The 19,597-nt window shown below is 35.9% G+C and overlaps 2 protein-coding genes across 2 annotated transcripts; one reads left to right on the forward strand and one right to left on the reverse strand.

The window, feature by feature from the left end:
• Positions 1 to 6: 6 nt before the first annotated feature.
• On the forward strand, positions 7 to 18,640 carry LOC101493406 (uncharacterized). Its single transcript, XM_012720234.3, has 15 exons — positions 7 to 172; positions 6,960 to 7,110; positions 7,196 to 7,487; positions 7,599 to 7,691; positions 7,796 to 7,886; positions 8,379 to 8,445; positions 8,676 to 8,718; positions 9,391 to 9,562; positions 9,658 to 9,756; positions 10,504 to 10,572; positions 16,106 to 16,244; positions 16,595 to 16,793; positions 17,041 to 17,138; positions 17,246 to 17,282; positions 18,221 to 18,640. Exons 2-15 carry the CDS (start codon positions 6,976 to 6,978, stop codon positions 18,373 to 18,375), a joined length of 1,689 nt encoding a protein of 562 aa, XP_012575688.1. The 5' UTR covers positions 7 to 172; positions 6,960 to 6,975; the 3' UTR covers positions 18,376 to 18,640.
• LOC140919080 (uncharacterized) lies at positions 3,032 to 3,900 on the reverse strand. Its single transcript, XM_073364598.1, has 3 exons — positions 3,586 to 3,900; positions 3,369 to 3,458; positions 3,032 to 3,286 (listed from the first exon to the last, which is right to left on the reverse strand). The coding sequence occupies exons 1-3, from the start codon at positions 3,898 to 3,900 to the stop codon at positions 3,032 to 3,034; spliced, it is 660 nt and encodes a 219-aa protein (XP_073220699.1).
• Positions 18,641 to 19,597: the final 957 nt, after the last annotated feature.

Below are 19,597 nucleotides of genomic sequence, written 5' to 3' on the forward strand. Positions count from 1 at the left end.
CCTACAACTGCCCCGCCGTCCCACCATTCTTCTTTGTTCGAGACAACCATATGGTCATCTTTCTCCGCCGCTCGTTTTCACTCCAGCGCCAACCGAAACTCTCTGTTCCGCCACCATCTCTCTCTGGCGCTGTCGTCAACTATTATTCCACCATACTTCTACTGAATCATTGGTTAGTTATCTATTGTTATCTGTTTAGGATTTTTGTGAATTGAAATTTAGGGATTTGTTCTTAGAAATCACTATCAGGCCTTAAACTGTTTCGCCACGTTCCTTTTTCTTTGTTATTTTGTGGTTGTGTTTAACTTTGCTTTTGTATTGTGCTATTTTTTTGGGTTTGACGACTTCTATTTTAGGGTTTGACTGCTTCTACTTATTGAACTGAGTGCTCTGCAATCTTATTTTATTTTATAACTTCTAGTTAATTAACTATGCGGCAATTAGTACGTATTTCCTCAATAGATAAACTGTTAGACCCTTCGCTATCAATTTGCTCAAATGGTGTTATTTGATGCTTCATTACTTCCTGTGTGCTTCAAGGAAAATATGTTATAGAGAATGTCATATTGCGTTAAAAGATATTCAATTTTACTCTTTAATTTTGTTATAATTATAATTATTTTTGTTAATTGTCAAGATCTTGTGCACGTATCTTTCAAATTTTAACTTTCTCAATGTAATCATGATAACAGGAAGGTATTGATCTTATAGCCAAGTTGGACTTTAGAGCTTACATATTTTCACTTCTTGGTCTTGTATATTCCCTGTTATGATTTATTCGTGATGAATGTTAAATACATATGTTCTCCCAATGGTTCATTGTTAATGAAATTATTTCTGTGTCCATGAGAGCATGAAGCTTGGGAGGTTTACCTGAGAGTCTGTAGAACCACCATTTAATAATTATTGATCTGAATGTAAAAGCAGTGTTGTTAAAAAACCGGTATAGTGCCACTATACCGCTATTATGTATCGGAATATGGGGTTGCTGATACAAAAGCCGATACGATATGTCAACTTCGCCACATTTTAAATAGCGGCGCTTTTTCTATATGTTGATTATAGCAGCAGGCACTAAATAGTGGAATTGTTGTATTTTAGCTGTGGATCAATTTTTAGAAACATTATAAAATTTAAAATGTGAAGTGCTATGTCGGTGAGTGGGTATTATATTATATAATACCTAAAGCCCTAAACCCCACTACCTAGCAGTGGTCAATAACGTGAGCATATTCTCATGTATTGCTGTTAGGAACCTCGACTCAACATTCAACAATGTTATTTAGAAAGAACAATTTATAGTAATTGGAATGATGAATACAAAGTTTAGTACATGGTTTAGGATAATATTGGTTTAGTAAACCCATAACATCAACCCCCAGGGTTACAATTCTACAAAGTGTCCTCTATTCAAATAAAACATAAAAAATCCCTTCTGCACTGTGAATACAGCCAGGAGATTCTCCACGAATAGCTTATTCAACTAACCAGATCACAAGAGCTAACCAACACCAAAATTAGAAAACAGGATAATAGAATAATGTGAGCCTTGCATGTTTTATTCTATATACAATTATTTATATTTCAACCGCTTTGCAGCTTCCACTATGATAGAATCACAGAAAAATAGGGATCTGTGAACGTAAAATGATAGGTAAAATGGAAATTTATTGATTTATGGAAGAAGGGAAAATTCTGATACAATGTATAACCCAGAGCAAAGCTTCTCCAGAGAAAATAGTATCTCCTAATTCAATGATAATTATAATTATTCATGAGCAATACTCCCCTACCCTCCTTAATTTATTCCCCTATGTGTAACTGAAATCCCTAGAATTTAATGAGTTTCTCTGCCCTGTCATTAATAGATTGCTTATTCTCTTTTTTACCCTTGCGGATATAAGTTCTCCACACTGCAGATTTGGGCCTTTCACTAGTCTTAAGCCCACTAATTCTATCATTACCGCCATCAGGAACTGCAGCCTTGTCCTCAAGGCTGAGAGATGGAAATTGACTTTTTAGTAGTAATTCATCCTTCCAAGTTGTGTCTTCTACAACTCTTCCTTTCCAACGCACCAGCCATTGTCGCACCAACTGTCCTTCTTTCATCACTGATCTTGCAGCCAGCAGTTCTTCTGGTTCTTCCCCCTCTTCTGCTTCCATTTCTAACCCGTCTGGTAGTTGAGATTCAGCAAAATAGTCTCCAATAGCTTTCTTGAGTTGTGAAATGTGAAACACTGCATGCACTCTACTTCCTTCAGGCAACTTCAACTTGTAGGATACTGCCCCTATTTTCTTTAGGATCGGAAATAGTCCAAAGTACCGTGGAGCCAGTTTTTGGTTAATCCTTCTAGTCACTGTCTGCTGTCTATGGGGTCGGAGCTTCAAAAATACCCACTCACCCACTTCAAATGAATATGCTTTTCTTTTCTTGTCCGCATACCTCTTCATCTGTTCTTGGGCCCTGTTCAAATGATACTTAAGTTGACGTAAGGCCTCACAGGCAACTTCAACTTGTAGGATACTGCCCCTATTTTCTTTAGGATCGGAAATAGTCCAAAGTACCGTGGAGCCAGTTTTTGATTAATCCTTCTAGTCACTGTCTGCTGTCTATGGGGCCGGAGCTTCAAAAATACCCACTCACCCACTTCAAATGAATATGCTTTTCTTTTCTTGTCTGCATACCTCTTCATCTGTTCTTGGGCCCTGTTCAAAAGGCCTCATCACGATCAATCAATTCATCTGCTACCGCTTCTACTTTCATTTCTCCTTGTAAATATCTAACCACAATGGGTGGTTTTCTTCCATACTCGGCCTCAAACGGTGTAGTTCCTGTAGACACATGGAATGTGGTGTTATACCACAATTCTGCCCAATGAATCCATTGCGACCACTCCTTCGGTTGCTCCGATGCAAAACAACGAATATATGCTTCTAAGCACTGATTCACCACCTCTGTTTGCCCATCCGTCTCCGGATGATATGACGAACTCATATTCAGCATCATTCCTTGTAAGTGAAACAACTCTTTTCAAAATAGACTCACAAACAATGGATCACGATCACTGACAATGGATTGTGGCACCCCATGAAGACGCACCACCTCTTCAATAAATATTTCAGCCACCTTCCTTGCAGTATATGGATGTTTTAAGGGAATAAAATGTCCATACTTGGATAATCTATCCACCACTACAAGAATTGCTTCAAACCCCTTCGATTTTGGGAGACCAGTGATAAAATCCATCGAAATATCATCCCAAATTTTCTCCGGAATTGAGAGGGGCTGTAACAAACCCATAGGAGAGGATGCAACGTACTTTTGACGTTGACACACGTCGCAACTCTGCACAAATTCCATAACTGACTTTCTCATTCCTACCCAATAAAGATTTCCTGTCATCTTCGATACGTGCGTAGAAAACCTGAGTGGCTACCAGTTGGAGATGAGTGAAATTCTTTCAACAATAAAGGTATACAACCATAATTTGAGGATAACACTAGTCTGCTACGGTAGAAAAGTCTCCCTTTGATTAATTGGAAATCTGGCCAGGACGTAGGGTCTTGTTGTAGCTCTGTTATCACCTTCTGCAATTGGGGATCATTCATAACTTGCTGCTGAATTAGTTGCTGTTGCATACATATGGGAAAAGAAGTTATCCCTTTCAACTCTGCTTCCACATGCATTTTTGAGAGAGTGTCAACAACTTTATTTTCTAGACCTGACTTGTATACCACTTCAAAGTGATATCCCAATAATTTTGCTATCCAATTCTGCTGATCAACCATAGTGATGCGTTGTTCGAGCAAGTGTCGTAAACTCTTTTGGTCGGAGTACACCACAAATCTTCTTCCCAACAAATATGGACGCCAATGTTGAACTGCCAACACCAACGCCATCAATTCTTTCTCATACGCAGACTTGCTTAAATTATTCTTGGACAACGCTTTGCTGAATTAGGCTATAGGCTTCTTTTTCTGCATTAAAACTGCACCTATTCCTCTTCCGGATGCATCACATTCAATCTCAAGAGGTTGTGAAAAATCTGGTAGTGTTAAAACTGGGGCTTGCACCATAACTCTTAAGATTCTCAAAGGCCTTCAACTCTTCTGTACCCCAATGAAATCCTTCCTTCTTTGTTAGTTCTGTCAATGGTTTAGCTATCTTTCCATAGCCAACAATGAATTTCCGGTAATAACCGGTCAGCCCCAAAAATCCCCTCACTCCTTTGACATTATGAGGGATTGGCCACTCCAAAATGCTATTAATCTTATGATGGCGGTAATGATAGAATTTGTGGGCTTAAGACTAGTGAAAGGCTTAAATCTGTGCAACCAAGCCACCCCCAAAATCATATCCAAATCACCCAATTACAAAACAAAAGCATCAACATTAGTGATGAAATCATCTAATTGTACTTGCAATTTTCTACACCTCCCCCTAGTGGACACACGGTGGCCGTCTCCCAACTTTACTCCCATCGATCTTCCTTGTTCCACTGTTAATCCCAACGCAGTAGCAACACAGGGTGAAACGAAATTGTGACTGGCGCGACTATCGATTAAACCCACGATGGAAACCCCCTTTAGACTTCCCTTGAGGCGCAAAGTAGTTGGAGGCGTTTTATCTAAATTTTTCTTTGTTTCAATCATATCAAACAATCCCATGGAATTGCAATCAAGAACTTCATCCTCATCCTCCATAGCTTCTATGGCAATCACCTCACCTTCGTTAATCGTCTCGTCGTCTCCCAAAATCATCAATCGGAGCTTTTTTTCAGCACACTGGTGAAGAGGATGGTATTTTTCCCCACAACGAAAACACAACCCTCGTGTCTGCCGCTCCATCAGTTCCGAATACGGAAGATGCTTGAGGCCACAGTTGCGCTCGCTGCTGACTCTTCTCCCCTCATCGTTTCCAAATCTCGCTGTATTATGAGAAACATTTGAGTTTGCATTTGAGGCAGATTGAGTCGAACCAGTTTTGCTGTGCACTGACCCGGTTAAGTTATTACTAAACCCACTTCCAGATTGGGTCAAACCAGGGTTATAATGAAATCCAAATCCTTTCTTTCCGTTGGGCCCCGATCCACTTGGCCCACTTCCCTTCCAACTGGGAAGCCCACCCACACTACCACCTATTGAAATCAGAGACCCACGTAATTCCGGTTCGACATCACAAGCAATCTTCATTGCTTGCAATCTGGTTTGTGGATTCAATGTACGCACCTTCAAGCGAATGTGGTTCTTGAGTTCTCCCATGAAGTACCCAAGGTATTGCTCCTCCGGTAGTCTTGCTACTTGTGACGACACATATTCGAAGGTGGTAATGTATTCATCAACTGTTCCCGTTTGTTGCAAATCTTTCATCTCTTCAAAGGGGTTATCACTTTGTCTTCCACCATACCTTTCAATTAATGCTCGTTTCAACTTCGCCCAATTCAAATTGTCCTTTGTCTCACGCAACAAATTAAACCAGTGAATTGTTGCGCCCTCCATGCTTAGCTTCGCCAATCTGACTTTCACTCCCTCCGACGTCCCTTGAACTTCAAAATACGTTTTAGCTCGCGTGATTCAGGCCACAAGATCGTCACCATCGAATGATGGTAACTCAACTTTCTTCACTGCCATCTTATACTCTGTCACTGAGTCCTCAGAATGTGCATATTGTTCCCCCGTTCCAATTGGTCGTTGCTCTAGCAACCTCATGAATTCGCTCATCATAATTTCGCGAAATTCCCTCAACTCCTGCCGAACAGATTCTTCCACCGCTGAGATTCTTGCTTCAACTGCTTCCATTCGATTTGACAACTTCGGTGGCATGTACAACGTACAAAAATCACTGGTACTTCTCGAAGATCTGGTAGGTCAGACCAATGATAGAATCACAGAAAAATAGGGATCTGTGACCGTAAAATGATAGATAAAATGGAAATTTATTGATTTATGGAAGAAGGGAAAATTCTAATACAATGTATAACCCAGAGCAAAGCTCCTTCAGAGAAAATAGTATCTCCTAATTCAATGATAATTATAATTATTCATGAGCAATATTCCCCTACCCTCCTTAATTTATTCCCCTATGTGTAACTGAAATCCCTAGAATTTAACGAGTTTCTCTGCCCTGTCATTAATAGACTGCTTATTCTCTTTTTTACTCTTGCGGATATAAGTTCTCCACACTGCAGATTTGGGCCTTTCACTAGTCTTAAGCCCACTAATTCTATCACACTATTTGTCCACTATGCTATCTGCTATTTCTCATGTTGGATTTTTGGCGATCTGCTATTTTCCACGATCCGCTATTAATAACAGTGTAAAAGTTCCATCAACTGGCCAACATTGTTTCCTCTCAAGAAACTTGACCATAAGATTTATAATTATATAAAGTAAAATTATTTTTTATTGCTATGATGGAAGGTAAATGTTATTGAGATAAAGTGATTAGATTTTATGCCATGGTATGCGAATGCATGCAGTAATAGTATGTGAATGTCACAAGTACATGCTATTATATTTTCAGATTATGACATATTTATTTATTTTGTTTCCTTTTTATAGTGGAACAAATTTTGTGTCACTTGTATAGAGTAAAGTTGCAATCTATCTATTACAATAAAAATGAAGTTGCAAGATTTGAGAGTAATAATTATTAACGTAACATGTCATTTACTTAGAAAGGAGTTACAGTATTTTGTCAAGTGTGCTTGCTTCTGGCTTTACTGATTGTTTAGGAGGTTTATCTTAATAGATGTTTTGGGGTTTTGGTTTTAAGAACCATTTTCAGAAGACCTTGAATTCGCTGGGTTTCCTATTCTGGTGTGTTAGGCCCCCTTTTTCGGCCGGTAATATTGAGATTATCATCATTACCTTTGTCGCCCTTTTATGATATTACTTGACAATCTACAGTTATATGTTGCTTAAATAATAATAAAGCACTGAAATCTCGATGATGGCAGACAAAAGTAGAAATTAATGGGAGTGATCAAGGATGGCACAATATCTGGGGTTCTACCGGAGCCTCAGGGATTTCTGGTGCACTACCCTGGTTATCCATCATCAACCTCTCGTGCCGTTGACACATTAGGTGGAATTCAAGGCATTCTTAAGGTACTTGCCAAGTTTTAATCATGATTCACATTTGTTTCTCTACGTTGATTACAATTAAGGTTATGGCCTTGCTTGTAATCGGTAGGCTCGCAGTTCACAATCAAACAAATTAGAGCTCCGGTTCCGCCCTGAAGACCCTTATTCTCATCCTGCATTTGGGGAGCGTCACCCCACCAATGCCTTGCTTCTGAAAATATCCAAGAGAAAATTGCCTGATGATGATGGGGCCCATGCTTCTAAAAACATGTGTGCAATGGAGCATGGGATGCAAGCAAATCATGTAGAAAGTGAGGATGGAGCTGCTGATCAAGTAGATGAAGAGGCAAATCTTTGTGCTAATATTGTTGCTCGTGTTCCTGAGGCTTATTTTTTTGAAGGTTAGAACTTAGAAACTTGAAATGGATTTTATTTGATGATTTGGTGAAGATTGATTATCTATGTGAAACCTCCTATTCTTATTGTATGATTTTTTTTTTAAAATCATGAAGGAATGGCCGACTACCAGTATGTTGTTCCTGTCCATGCCAATCTTGCCAGGAGGAAGAAGAGAAATTGGTCAGAACTAGAAGAAACACCAATTGGTGATTATTTTGTTTCCACATTTCTGTTTCTTTGACTTAATATTTGAAGTGTGTTTAATGGCTATTTTACTAAGTTTGTGATTTGTGTTTGTTTTCTCTCATAGCTAAGGGCGATCACATAGATGTGGATCATGAGGATGTCATGATCATAGTGCCTCCAATTTTTGCCCCGAAAGACGAGCCAAAAAATTTAGTGTATGTATCTCTATAGACTACAATTATTCTGTTAGTGTTATGCCGCTTATATTAAGAAAAAAAATCATAAATGATACTATACAATATACAATTATGTAAGACCCATTCAAATATTTAAATGGTGGAAATGCCGTCTTGTATACATTTATAGTGTCATGCCTTTGTGATAACCGTTGGCAAGGCTTTAGTTCATTTGATGTCTTATTGACACGTGCATTTTCTTTAGCTTGGGGGTATTTAGATGGTTATGCTAGGTTCTTAATGTATTTAGATCTTCATGCCTTGTCTCTCCATTGACGGGTGGTAGGTGGCGATGAAGTTCGTAGTTGTACTATATTATGTTCAATTATGTTATATTATTATATTTAGTTATTTTCTTTATAAGTATTTTACCATCACGTTTTCTTTGATTATATTTGTAAAGTTTTAACTGGAAAATATCCTTTTGCTTTAACATTATCTTTCAGTGATTTATTCTTTTCCTTATTTCAGCTTGAAACCGAATGTCATTTCAAGTTCAAAAAAGAATGAAGAGGAAATTTTAGAACCTTATTTCGAGGTAAATTTTGCTCAAATTAATATTTTACAATGATATAGTGTAGGCATAAAATTCAATTCTTTGGGTTATCTAAAATGGACTGTACATATTTTACGTAGCTGAATAACAATTGAAATAGATTCTTCAAATTTTTCATTTGGGTGGCATTAGTCATATACACCTAGTGGAATAAAACATGATTCAACCATATTAATAGAAAGAAAACTTACCTGTTGCAATATTGTGTGCAGATTGACATGGAGCCAGTTCTTGCAATTGATTTTCACATTAAAGATATCCTACTCTCAATTAGTAGAACCATCATATTTAAAAATTACTGAGGTTGAATAGTTCTGTATGATTATAATATGCCTATTTTTTTCCCCCCTATGAATGTAAAACCCTTTTTGCTTAAATTTACTCCTATTTTATAGATCCAAATCCATTTTTAAACATAGAGTTTCTTCTCTCACCCCCCAATGTTCTCCGGATTGGCCAATCCGGAAGTGTATTTTGGCGGCTTTTGAGAACATATTTCCAGTTTTATTGATAATAGTAGTTTTCTGGTTGTCCAACAAATTTCCTTTAAAAATTATTTGAACGAGAATACAGACTATACTCTATTCAACAAACTTTACAATATTCAAATTATACCCCTCTTCTAACTACATAACCCCTTAACTATATTAAATACTCTAATTTCTATTACTCTATATCCTAACAAATTCATTCTGAAATAATGGTTTATTGATGTTCATTAAATATTACTTGGCATGTTTAGCTGATATTTTGACACAAGATAATGGGGAAGTGCGAGATTGCTATTAATTTTTTCATTTTCATCTCTATAAACTGTCAGAAGTTTTCTGTGATGATGTTTATTTCACTTTAGAAATGAAAATATCTCGAAACAAATTGCAACAAAAGTTGTAGTTGTGTTTATTGTTTTATACTTAGCTGTCGTACAAATTCCTAAAAAAGTGAATTGGGAGGAATATATACCACAAGGCTCAGATCAATGGGAGTCACAAATGGTCGTATCTAGGATGTTTGATGAGAAGCCTATATGGTCCAAAGCCTCACTTAGTGAACGCCTACTTGACAAGGGTTTAAGCTTTTCACATGGCATGTTCAGAAGGTGACTTGTGTAAATTCTGCTGATTAGCTTTCGAATTTCCCAAGTTTTGATTGCTTGATCTTGATAATAAGGTGACCTTCCAATCCCTCTTCCAGGCTTCTATCTAGAATTGCTTACTACTTTTCAAGTGGACCATTTCTAAGGTTCTGGATTAAGAAAGGATATGACCCACGCAAAGACTCTGATTCTCGCATGTAAGACTTATTTGTAATTTCTAAACAATGTCTTGGATTTCAATTAAATTATACATTTGCACTCAATTTGTTTGTGTAACATAATAATCAAATTTATGACCAGTTTATTAGATAATGATATGCATGTCCTGCCCATGGATCATGGGCTGAGCTATGAGTCTATGATATTAGTGGGTCAAAGGAGTTGAGTTTTTATCTTAGGAGAGAGAAAAATAATTCCAGAGGGCCTCATCACTCAATCGAGGAAAAACAACTCAATAAAAAACGTGTCATATCAGCTAATTAGTTACTAAGTTTATGTGTTGAGGGCTTTTCTGTTAGGATCATCAAGAATATTTTCTGTTAGTAGGATTGGGGTCTTTCCCTTGGTGAGGAGCTGTTGCTTAGTGATTTCCTAGTTTCCATTCTGTAATCCAATGGTTGGAGTCTTCTTCTATGCATTTTCGGCATTGCTGTTATGTTTTACATCAAATTATTTGAGTAAAAATGTTATTCTTGTGTACTTTTCAATACATAGTTTGCAAATTAACAATAAAGAGCCAGTCACAATGACGATAGAATCAAGCACATGCTTATCATGTACACTGTGTATCTTATCGTAGTTGATATGGTTGGTATTTTGATCTGTAGCATTAGGAAATAGTGTCTGTAATTAGTGTTATAATTTCTATACTTGTATATCATCGAAACATCTCGCATCATAGTGTCTTTAATCTGGTTGATTTGTTTAAATTTTTGGCTTTGCAGTTATCAAAGAATTGATTATCGAGTACCAGTCCCATTGCGAAGTTACTGTGATGCCTACTCAGTCAATAAGTAAGTCATTTTGTTCAATTTATCTATTGATTTACAGAGCAAGGTAGTTAACTGTATTTTTGGATGTAACTCTATACACGTGTATATGCATAAGGGAAATGGTGAATTGCAATGTAGATTAATATATGAAGACAAGTGAAGAGAAAAATATCTTGGAACCTGAAGAAAGTAAAAGACAAAATACTTTCATATTTTATTATTACAGCCCTAAGCTGTTTATATAGGAAAAGAAATTACAATAGTAAAACTGAGTAATAATGACAGAATAAAAATAAACATAATATAAAATAAAAGAGAATAAAATTTAATTTCTCTCGATTCTTCAACACCTCTCCTCAAGTTGGTGCAAGATATCTGTCATGTCCAACTTGGCTATAAGTCGCTCAAAATTGGACCTTGCCAAACTTTTTGTCAAGATATCAGCAGTTTGCTGATTGGAAGTCACAAATGGCAGACATATAACTCCAGCATCAATTTTTTCTTTTATGAAATGACGGTCAATCTCAATATGCTTGGTTCTATCATGTTGTACAAGGTTGTGAGCTATACTTATTGCTGCTTTGCTATCACAGAACAATTTTAAGGGTGAGTCAACTTTCATTTTCAGTTCGTCCAAGAGTTTACGAATCCATTCACAGATTCCTTGAGCCATTGCTCTGAATTCAGCTTCTGCACTGCTTCGAGCAACAACCCCTTGTTTCTTACTTCTCCAAGTAACTAAATTTCCCCAAACATAGGCACAATATCCAGTGTTGGATTTTCTATCAGTAATTGATGCTGCCCAATCAGCATCTGTAAATATCGAGACTTCTCTGTCATTAGTTTTCTTGAAGCACAAACCCTTTCCAGGATTGGATTTCAAGTACCTTAAGATTCGATAAACTGCCTCCAAGTGTTCTTCATAGGGAGAATGCATGAATTGACTTACAACACTCACAGAGAAAGCGATGTCAGGTCTAGTGTGGGCTAGATAAATAAGTTTGCCGACTAACCTCTGGTATCTTCCAATCTCAACAGGAACACTGCCTTTCTCCCAAAGTTTAGCATTTAATTCCATAGGAGTATCTGCTGGTCTACACCCACTCATCCCAGTTTCTTCCAAGAGATCTAGGATGTATTTTCTTTGAGAAACAACAATTCCCTTCTTTGAGCGAACAACTTCCATACCAAGAAAATATTTAAGCGCGCCTAAATCTTTGATCTCAAATTCTTTAGTCAAATTTTTCTTCAATCTTTCCATCTCAACAATGTCATCTCCTGTGAGAATAATATCATCTACATATACAATTAAAATTGAAATTTTACCAACATTAGAGAACTTCATGAACAAAGTATGGTCTGATTGTCCCTGCATATATCCTTGCCTTTTGACGGACTGAGTGAATTTTTCAAACCAAGCCCTTGGAGATTGCTTGAGACCATAAAGGGATTTTTGAAGTTTGCACACATTTGAACCAAATTTATCTTCAAAGCCAGGTGGGCTATCCATGTATACTTCCTCCTCCAAATCACCATTCAGAAAAGCATTCTTTACATCAAGTTGGTTAAGAGACCAATCTAAATTCACTGCCAAGGACAAGAGAACTCTAATAGTGTTTAATTTGGCAACGGGAGCAAAAGTCTCTGAGTAATCAATGCCATATGTCTGAGTAAACCCTTTAGCAACCAAGCGTGCCTTGTATCTTTCAACTGTGTTATCAGAATTATATTTCACAGTAAATACCTATTTACAGCCAACAGTATTCTTTCCTGTAGGTAATGTCATGACTCTCCAAGTTTGATTCTTCTCAAGAGCTCTCATCTCCTACTGAACAGCTTCCTTCCACTTTGGAATTTTTAGAGCCTCTTGTATATTTTTTGGAATTTCTACCGTAGACAACTTAGAGGTAAATGCAGCAAATGAAGAAGAAAATTTTGAGTATGACACATAATTAGACAAAGGATATTTAGTGCATGATCTAATAGGTTTTCTAATTGCAATAGGAAGGTCTAAATCAGGATACTTGACATGACTCTTAAGAATAGAAGAAGACTTACCTGTATCAAGATGATGTGTTGGATTATCTATTGGTTCAAAATCTTGGAAGGGTCGGAGAATGGGTCCTTCATTTCTCTGTTTATGGTTTATTCTTTCAAAGACATTTCCCTTCCAAGTAGGGTCAATTGTAGTAAACCTGCTTTGTGTCTTTTTATCTGAGTCATTATGTTGTGGCATTTCAGGTGGTCCTTTATTATTATTGAGATCAAGAATTTGATCATTGTGATTTTCATTTGAAATTGTCGCCCCCGAATCTGTCGAAACCTCATTCATAAGTGGATTGAGTTTCAATATGGATTCTTGGGCATTTTCTTTTGGTGCATCAATATAAGTCTCAGAATTTTGTGACAACACTATATCACTTAAAGTAATGATGCTTTCAAAAGTAAAAGATGAATCTTCCTTAAAATTTCGCCCCTAAAGATGAATGTCACTAAAAAATGGTTGATTATCAACAAAAGTAACATCCATGGTTACAAAAATTCTTTTTGATTTTGGTTCAAAACACCGATACCCCTTTTGAGTTGGAGAGTAACCGGTAAACACACATTTTATTGGTCGTGGATCGAGTTTGTCAAGGTGTTTATGTTCATGAACAAAAGTAGTGCAACCAAAAACTTTTAGTGGCAAATCAGCAGAGACACTAGTCAAAGGAAAATAATTTCGAAAAACATCAAGAGGTGTATGAAAATCTAAAACTTTAGATGGCATTCGATTGATTAAATATGATGCAGTTAAAACAGCTTCACCCCACAAATATTTTGGAACCTTATTTGCAAATAGTAAAGCTCTAGCAACCTCAAGGAGATGCCTATTCTTTCTCTCTGCAATTCCATTTTGTTGGGGTGTATTAACACAAGAACTTTGATGAACAACCCCATTTGCAAGAAAAAAATCGGACAAAAGTATATTAAAATATTCTTTACCATTGTCACTAATGAAGACTTGAATATTTGTTTGGTATTGAGTGTGCACCATTTTAAAGAAATTTTTGACAACCTGTCCAACTTTCGATTTTTCTTTCAATAATAAACCCAACAAATTCTAGTATGATCATCAATAAAAGTTATAAACCATTTTTTATTAGAAAATGTGTTTATTCTATTAGGACCCCAAACATCACTATGAATAACTGCAAACGGTTTTGATTGTTTATATGGTTGTGTAGAAAAAGAAGAACGGTGATGTTTAGCAAATTCACAAGTTTCACAATAAAATAAAGATGGATCCTTCTTAGAAAATAATTTAGGAAACAAATGTTTCAAATACGGAAAACTAGGATGTCCTAACCGTAAATGCCATAACATAATATCATCATTATTAGAAGAAACAAAAATAGATTCAAAGCAGGTACTTGTTTTTTGTTGGTCTTTGAAGTCGAGTCCATTGTCAAGATAATAGAGTCCTCCACTCTCCTTAGCATTGCCAATCATCTTCCCCGTGCTCAAATCCTTAAAAGTGCAATGAGAATGAAAGAAGTTAGCTTGACAATTTATATCCTTTGTTAATTTAGTAATGGATAATAGATTACATGATAAATTAGGAACATGTAAGACATCTTTTAAGGTTAACTTAGGTGACAGAATAACAGAACCTTTCCCTGCAATGGCTGAAAGAGAGCCATCTGCAATTTTAATTTTGTGGTTACCTGCACAAGGGCTATAAGAAGAAAATAGACTCGACTCCCCAGTCATATGATCAGTAGCACCAGAATCAATAATCCAAGTATGGCTGGGAGTGACACTAAGTAGAGCAGTATTTGGAAAATTACCTCTCTGAGCTATAGAGCAAGAAGAAGTTTGAGACTCAAGAAGTTTGTACAATTGATCTAACTGTTCCTTGGTGAAAGGAGATGGGCTTGAAGGAGACTGCTTCTCTTGATCAGATGTACCAGCTTGGAGCGCATGACCTTCGTTTCTTTCTTTTTTCTTCCAATTTAGAGGTTTTCCATGGAGCTTCCAACATGTATCACGTGTGTGCCCTGGACGTTTGCAATGTTCGCACCATGGTTTCTTGCCAGCGCTCTTCCCGTCTTCATTTTTTGTGATTAGGGCAGAGCTTTCAACCTCACCAACAGAAGGTGACTTACCCATCATAACACCTTGTCTCGCCTCTTCTCTTCTAACTTCTGAGAATACTTCCCGAAGTGATGACAATGGGATCTTTCCCAATATTCTGCCTCGGACTTCATCAAGCCGCTTATTAAGCTCAACCAAGAACATGAATACACGGTCGTTCTCCTGTCTCTTAAGAAACAGAACACTGTCCTCACAACACTTCCAATGATCATCATAGCAGAGATCCAATTCTTGCCATAGTGTCATCAACTCATTGTAATAGGTAGTGACATCTCTATCTCCTTGTTTGGTATGCCACAATCGTGATTTGAGATCGAAAATTTGAGAAGAATTCTGAATATCAGAATATGTTTCTTTGACAGCCTCCCAAACTTCCTTGGCAGTAGGCAAAAACATAAAAGGTTTTTTGATTGTTGATTCCATATTACTAAGCAACCAAGCAATAATAACAGAGTTCTCAGATTTCCAAAACCTGTATTTTGGATCAGTTGTGGCAGGCATTTGCACCTCTCCTGTTAGGAAACCATATATTCCCTTACCGTCTAAAATCAATCTTGCGGTTTGGGACCATTCGACATAATTTTTTCCATTTAGTTTCTGGATTTCAACCTTGAGGGCATTAGAAGTTCCCTCATGGCCAAAAAAGTTTGAAGAACCATTCTGCTTAGGCCGCTGCCACTGCCACTTATGGCGCTGTCTAAATTGTCAGGGTTGTTGACTACGTCTGATTTTTTTGCCAAACCATCGTCGTTGTCGCCGCTACCCATAAGGGCTACCTTCTATGGGGTATTTGTGCCATTAGCTTTAGCTCAGTTGGTTAGAGCGCCAAACCCTAATGGTTGTGGAAAGGTTTACAGAACCCTAACCAAAGCTCTTGATACCAAGAAGAAAGTAAAAGACAAAATACTTTCATATTTTATTATTACAGCCCTAAGCTGTTTATATAGGAAAAAAAATTACAATAGTAAAACTGAGTAATAATGACAGAATAAAAATAAACATAATAATATAAAATAAAAGAGAATAAAATCTAATTTCTCTCGATTCTTCAACAGAACCCCTCAAGTTGGTGCATAGATATCTGTCATGCCCAACTTGGCTATAAGTCGCTCAAAATTGGGTCTTGCCAAACTTTTTGTCAAGATATCAGCAGTTTGCTGGTTGGAAGTCACGAAAAAAAATTACAATAGTAAAACTGAGTAATAATGACAGAATAAAAATAAACATAATAATATAAAATAAAAGAGAATAAAATCTAATTTCTCTCGATTCTTCAACAGAACCCATTACAATCTCAGTTAATTTCTTTGGCAGACTTCCAAGACGATATAACATAAACTAGTTATTGTTGCTGTGATTCCTATTGTACATTTTGTGTTGTTTTCTCATCTTTTAACGCTATTGCTTCATTATGCAGATTGAAACATAGATGGGAGGATATATGTGCCTTTCGTGCTTTCCCTTACAAGTTCCAGACTTCTTTACAGTTGTTTGAGCTTGTTGATGACTATGTTCAATCTGAAATAAATAAGCCTACAATGCAAATAACTTGCACAGTAAGATTTTTATATAAATTAATGTCTCATGCTTTTTTTTTTTGCCATAACCCTCCGATTCCCAAGAGAAAGAGGTCCTGGTAATGCGGAGTCCATGCTTTACTCTGCTGTTGATTTGTGTCTTATTTTTCTTATCCTCTTTTGCTTATTGACAAAGTGATGCAAAAGTGGTCAGTTTTACTTTTTGTATCAACAATCAACAACCATTGAAGAGTATTATTCAATCAGTCTATAAATTGTCGTATTGAGTTGCAGTAATCTATGGCACAACAAATAAAAAAATTAGAAAATCTGTTTGATTTTATCTTTCATGCATGAAGTTACTTTGCATCTTATATTCTATTTCGCAGTTTGAATCTGGCTGGTTCTCATCCAACAAGATCAATTGTCTTAGACAGCGTCTTATGGTGAGGTACCTATCAATATTTCCCAAACCTGGCGCAGAGAGTTTACTCAGGGCTGCTACTTCAAGGTTCGAAAAATTGAAGAGGGAGTGCAATAGGACTGCCATGAAGCTTGATGGAGAGGAATGCCAGCAAGCTAATACAGGTACTGTCTACCACTATTTTTTAACCAAGGTTATGAATACTACTCTTCAGGATTTTTTATGGTAAATAGCTATAATATTTTTAAATTAGTTGTTAACCACCAATATACTATTAACGAAATTGGAAGAATAACTTTTACAAAACCAAAGCTTAGTTTCTTTTCTTACTAAAAATTACTATATATTGGTTAGGCAAAATAATTTTTTGATGAACAATTATTGATAAAACAATTTGTATCTGGAACAAAGGCTTGGAAGAAAATGTAGAACATGACCATGTTGAAGATGAAGGAGAGGCAGCTGAGGCTAATGAAAGCGAGGAGGAATGGGAAGAAGAACTTGATCTGGTTCTTATCTATGTTTTCCAGATTTTTTGTTTATTTTTTCAATAGTTTGTGTTAGCAATGAAATTTTAAATTGAATAGTTTCTAATTTATGCTGTTGGCTCGTGTAGGCTGGAGATACAGAAATGCCGCTGCCGTCTCCTTCTTGTATCCTTTTCTATTCGAACTCTAAGTTTAATATTGTTGAAAGATTCAACCCTTATTATTATCTTGCCCGAGTTTTATTGATCAGAATGTGACTAAAAGATTCTGAGTCCTGTAATTGAGGTTGCCTTGTTGCTTTGCATTCAAATTTTGCATATAGAAGTTAATGTTTCTCATTGTTTGGCTACTAGACAAGGCATTGAACCTCCTTGTCTTGTAAGTTATGTCTCAGTGCAGATTTTAAGTTGATATTCTCCTCTAAGTGTATATCCTTGAACAAAACTCATTGTTAGTGTTTCCAACTTGCCCTTTAAGCGGTTCCAAACTTTACCACGAGTTGGTTGTCCTTGATATTAGTCTTTGTAGGATTCATGTAAAGTAGAAATTGTTATTGTAAAATAAGGAAATTCTTTCTGAGACTTCTTAGTTGTTACTCACATGACTTGGTGGAGATTTGAGCAAGAGTTGTAGGTTTAAGTAGTGGTAGTGACTTTATTTTTATTTATACCTCTGACTAGTGAAACTGACTCCTGGACATTAACGTAAGTAAGAGACTCCCTTATCAAGAGTCATTACATTTTCTGGATATGAATTGAATGCGGTGAAAATACACTACGCTCTCTATCGCTTGAGTACTTTGCGACTGTTATATCAAGATGAGACGCTTTGTATTCTAAGTTAGTATTCAAAATTTAATTTGATATGGTCAAAATATGAGCCGGCTGATCTTAATGCAATAATTGAGATCTCTGACTGCAAACATTTTTGGCTACAGGCAAATTGGATTAAGAAAGAAGTAAACCTACTTCAAAAAGAAGTAATTGCTCACTTTTACGATATTTTTGTATCTTCATGACATTTTGATGGCTAGTTGATTGTTAGGTTTTCTCAAATATGATGGAAAGGCCTGCTGGAACTTTGAATTCCTTCATAATTTTCAGATCTCAACATGCAGAATATTTCAAGGACCCATTTACAGGAGCTTTTTGATAGCTTTCCGTCTGATGAAATTGGTGGTGACAACGCTCAAGAAAATGGCAGCGAAGAAGAATATCCTATATATGAGGAAGATAGCGACAACGACTCTGACGAATGATTGCTGACTTTTGGAAGTATCAAACACAAATTCCTTCTAGAATTGTAACTGGAGGTTTTTTAGTTAATGTTTAGAGGAGCACAAACATTTTTTGAAGCAGGCATTAATGTTAGTTGAAGTTAGGTATTGATTGTAAATATCATCTTAGAGTAATATTACAATTGACCAATATGCACATAAAGTTAATATAGTATTTAGATATTATAAATAAGTACATAATATTAAAATATATTATTATTATTTTAAATTTTGGTCTTTTGTTATACTTCATAATATCCACAGAATTTTTAGGTTGATTTATTTAATAATACTAAATTATTTTTTTATTCTTTTGGTTTTCTTTTTGAATATTTTTATTGGAGTTCCTAAAGAGTTCTATTTGACCGAGGCTCAGTGTTGGTTCGATTATATGTATCCCATGGAGATTTCATTAATTGTTCTCTATAGTCAAATCTAATAGAAGTTTCTCTATAGTTGACTCTTCTACCCTATACCCCATGAAGCATGTGAAAACCTCCATTTTTTTCTTAATCAAATCAATATTTTTTCATTTTTAACTGAGTATTAAGTTTTCTAGAATAAATATTTTTAGTTGACTCAAATATTAAGCTTTTTTGAATGTGTTATTTTTATTTTAAAATTAATACTAAAAATCTTAATTATTTGCCTTTTTATGGTCAATGACTTAAGTATTTGCTTTTATATTGGTCAATACTTACGTATTTGCTTTTCTATTGGTCAATAAATATTTGCTTGAATTGTTGAATAAGAATTATACTTCATAAGATATTAGAAGGGGTTAAGTGTATTTATCTTTTGTTGTTGACAGGAGCTATACTTTTTATATTTTTCAATTAGAAGGGTTTTATAATTTGTTTGATATAGAAATAAAAAATAAACATTCTCCGTCCTTTCCTTTTAAAAATCAACTTCTAAACATACTTTCAGGGTTTCATTTGAGGGAGTCAGCAAATCTCGAATAAAGAGCTATGGAGTGATGTAAAGAATATTCCAATAGTATAAGGATTTATTTGATTTCGTTTTTCTTATGCTAATGCAATAATTAGAGGGATAATGACTCAGATCACGTGACATAAAGATGAATTTATATTTTATTATTTTTTGAGTTTTCGAAAACTGTTACAAAATCACAATTTATGTAAGTGAAGATATTACTAGATTGAGTCGTGAATTAAGTCTTTAAGACGTTCGTGGCACTGCT

The sequence above is a fragment of the Cicer arietinum genome, chromosome 8 (assembly GCF_000331145.2).
Source record: "Cicer arietinum cultivar CDC Frontier isolate Library 1 chromosome 8, Cicar.CDCFrontier_v2.0, whole genome shotgun sequence".
NCBI lineage: Eukaryota > Viridiplantae > Streptophyta > Magnoliopsida > Fabales > Fabaceae > Cicer > Cicer arietinum.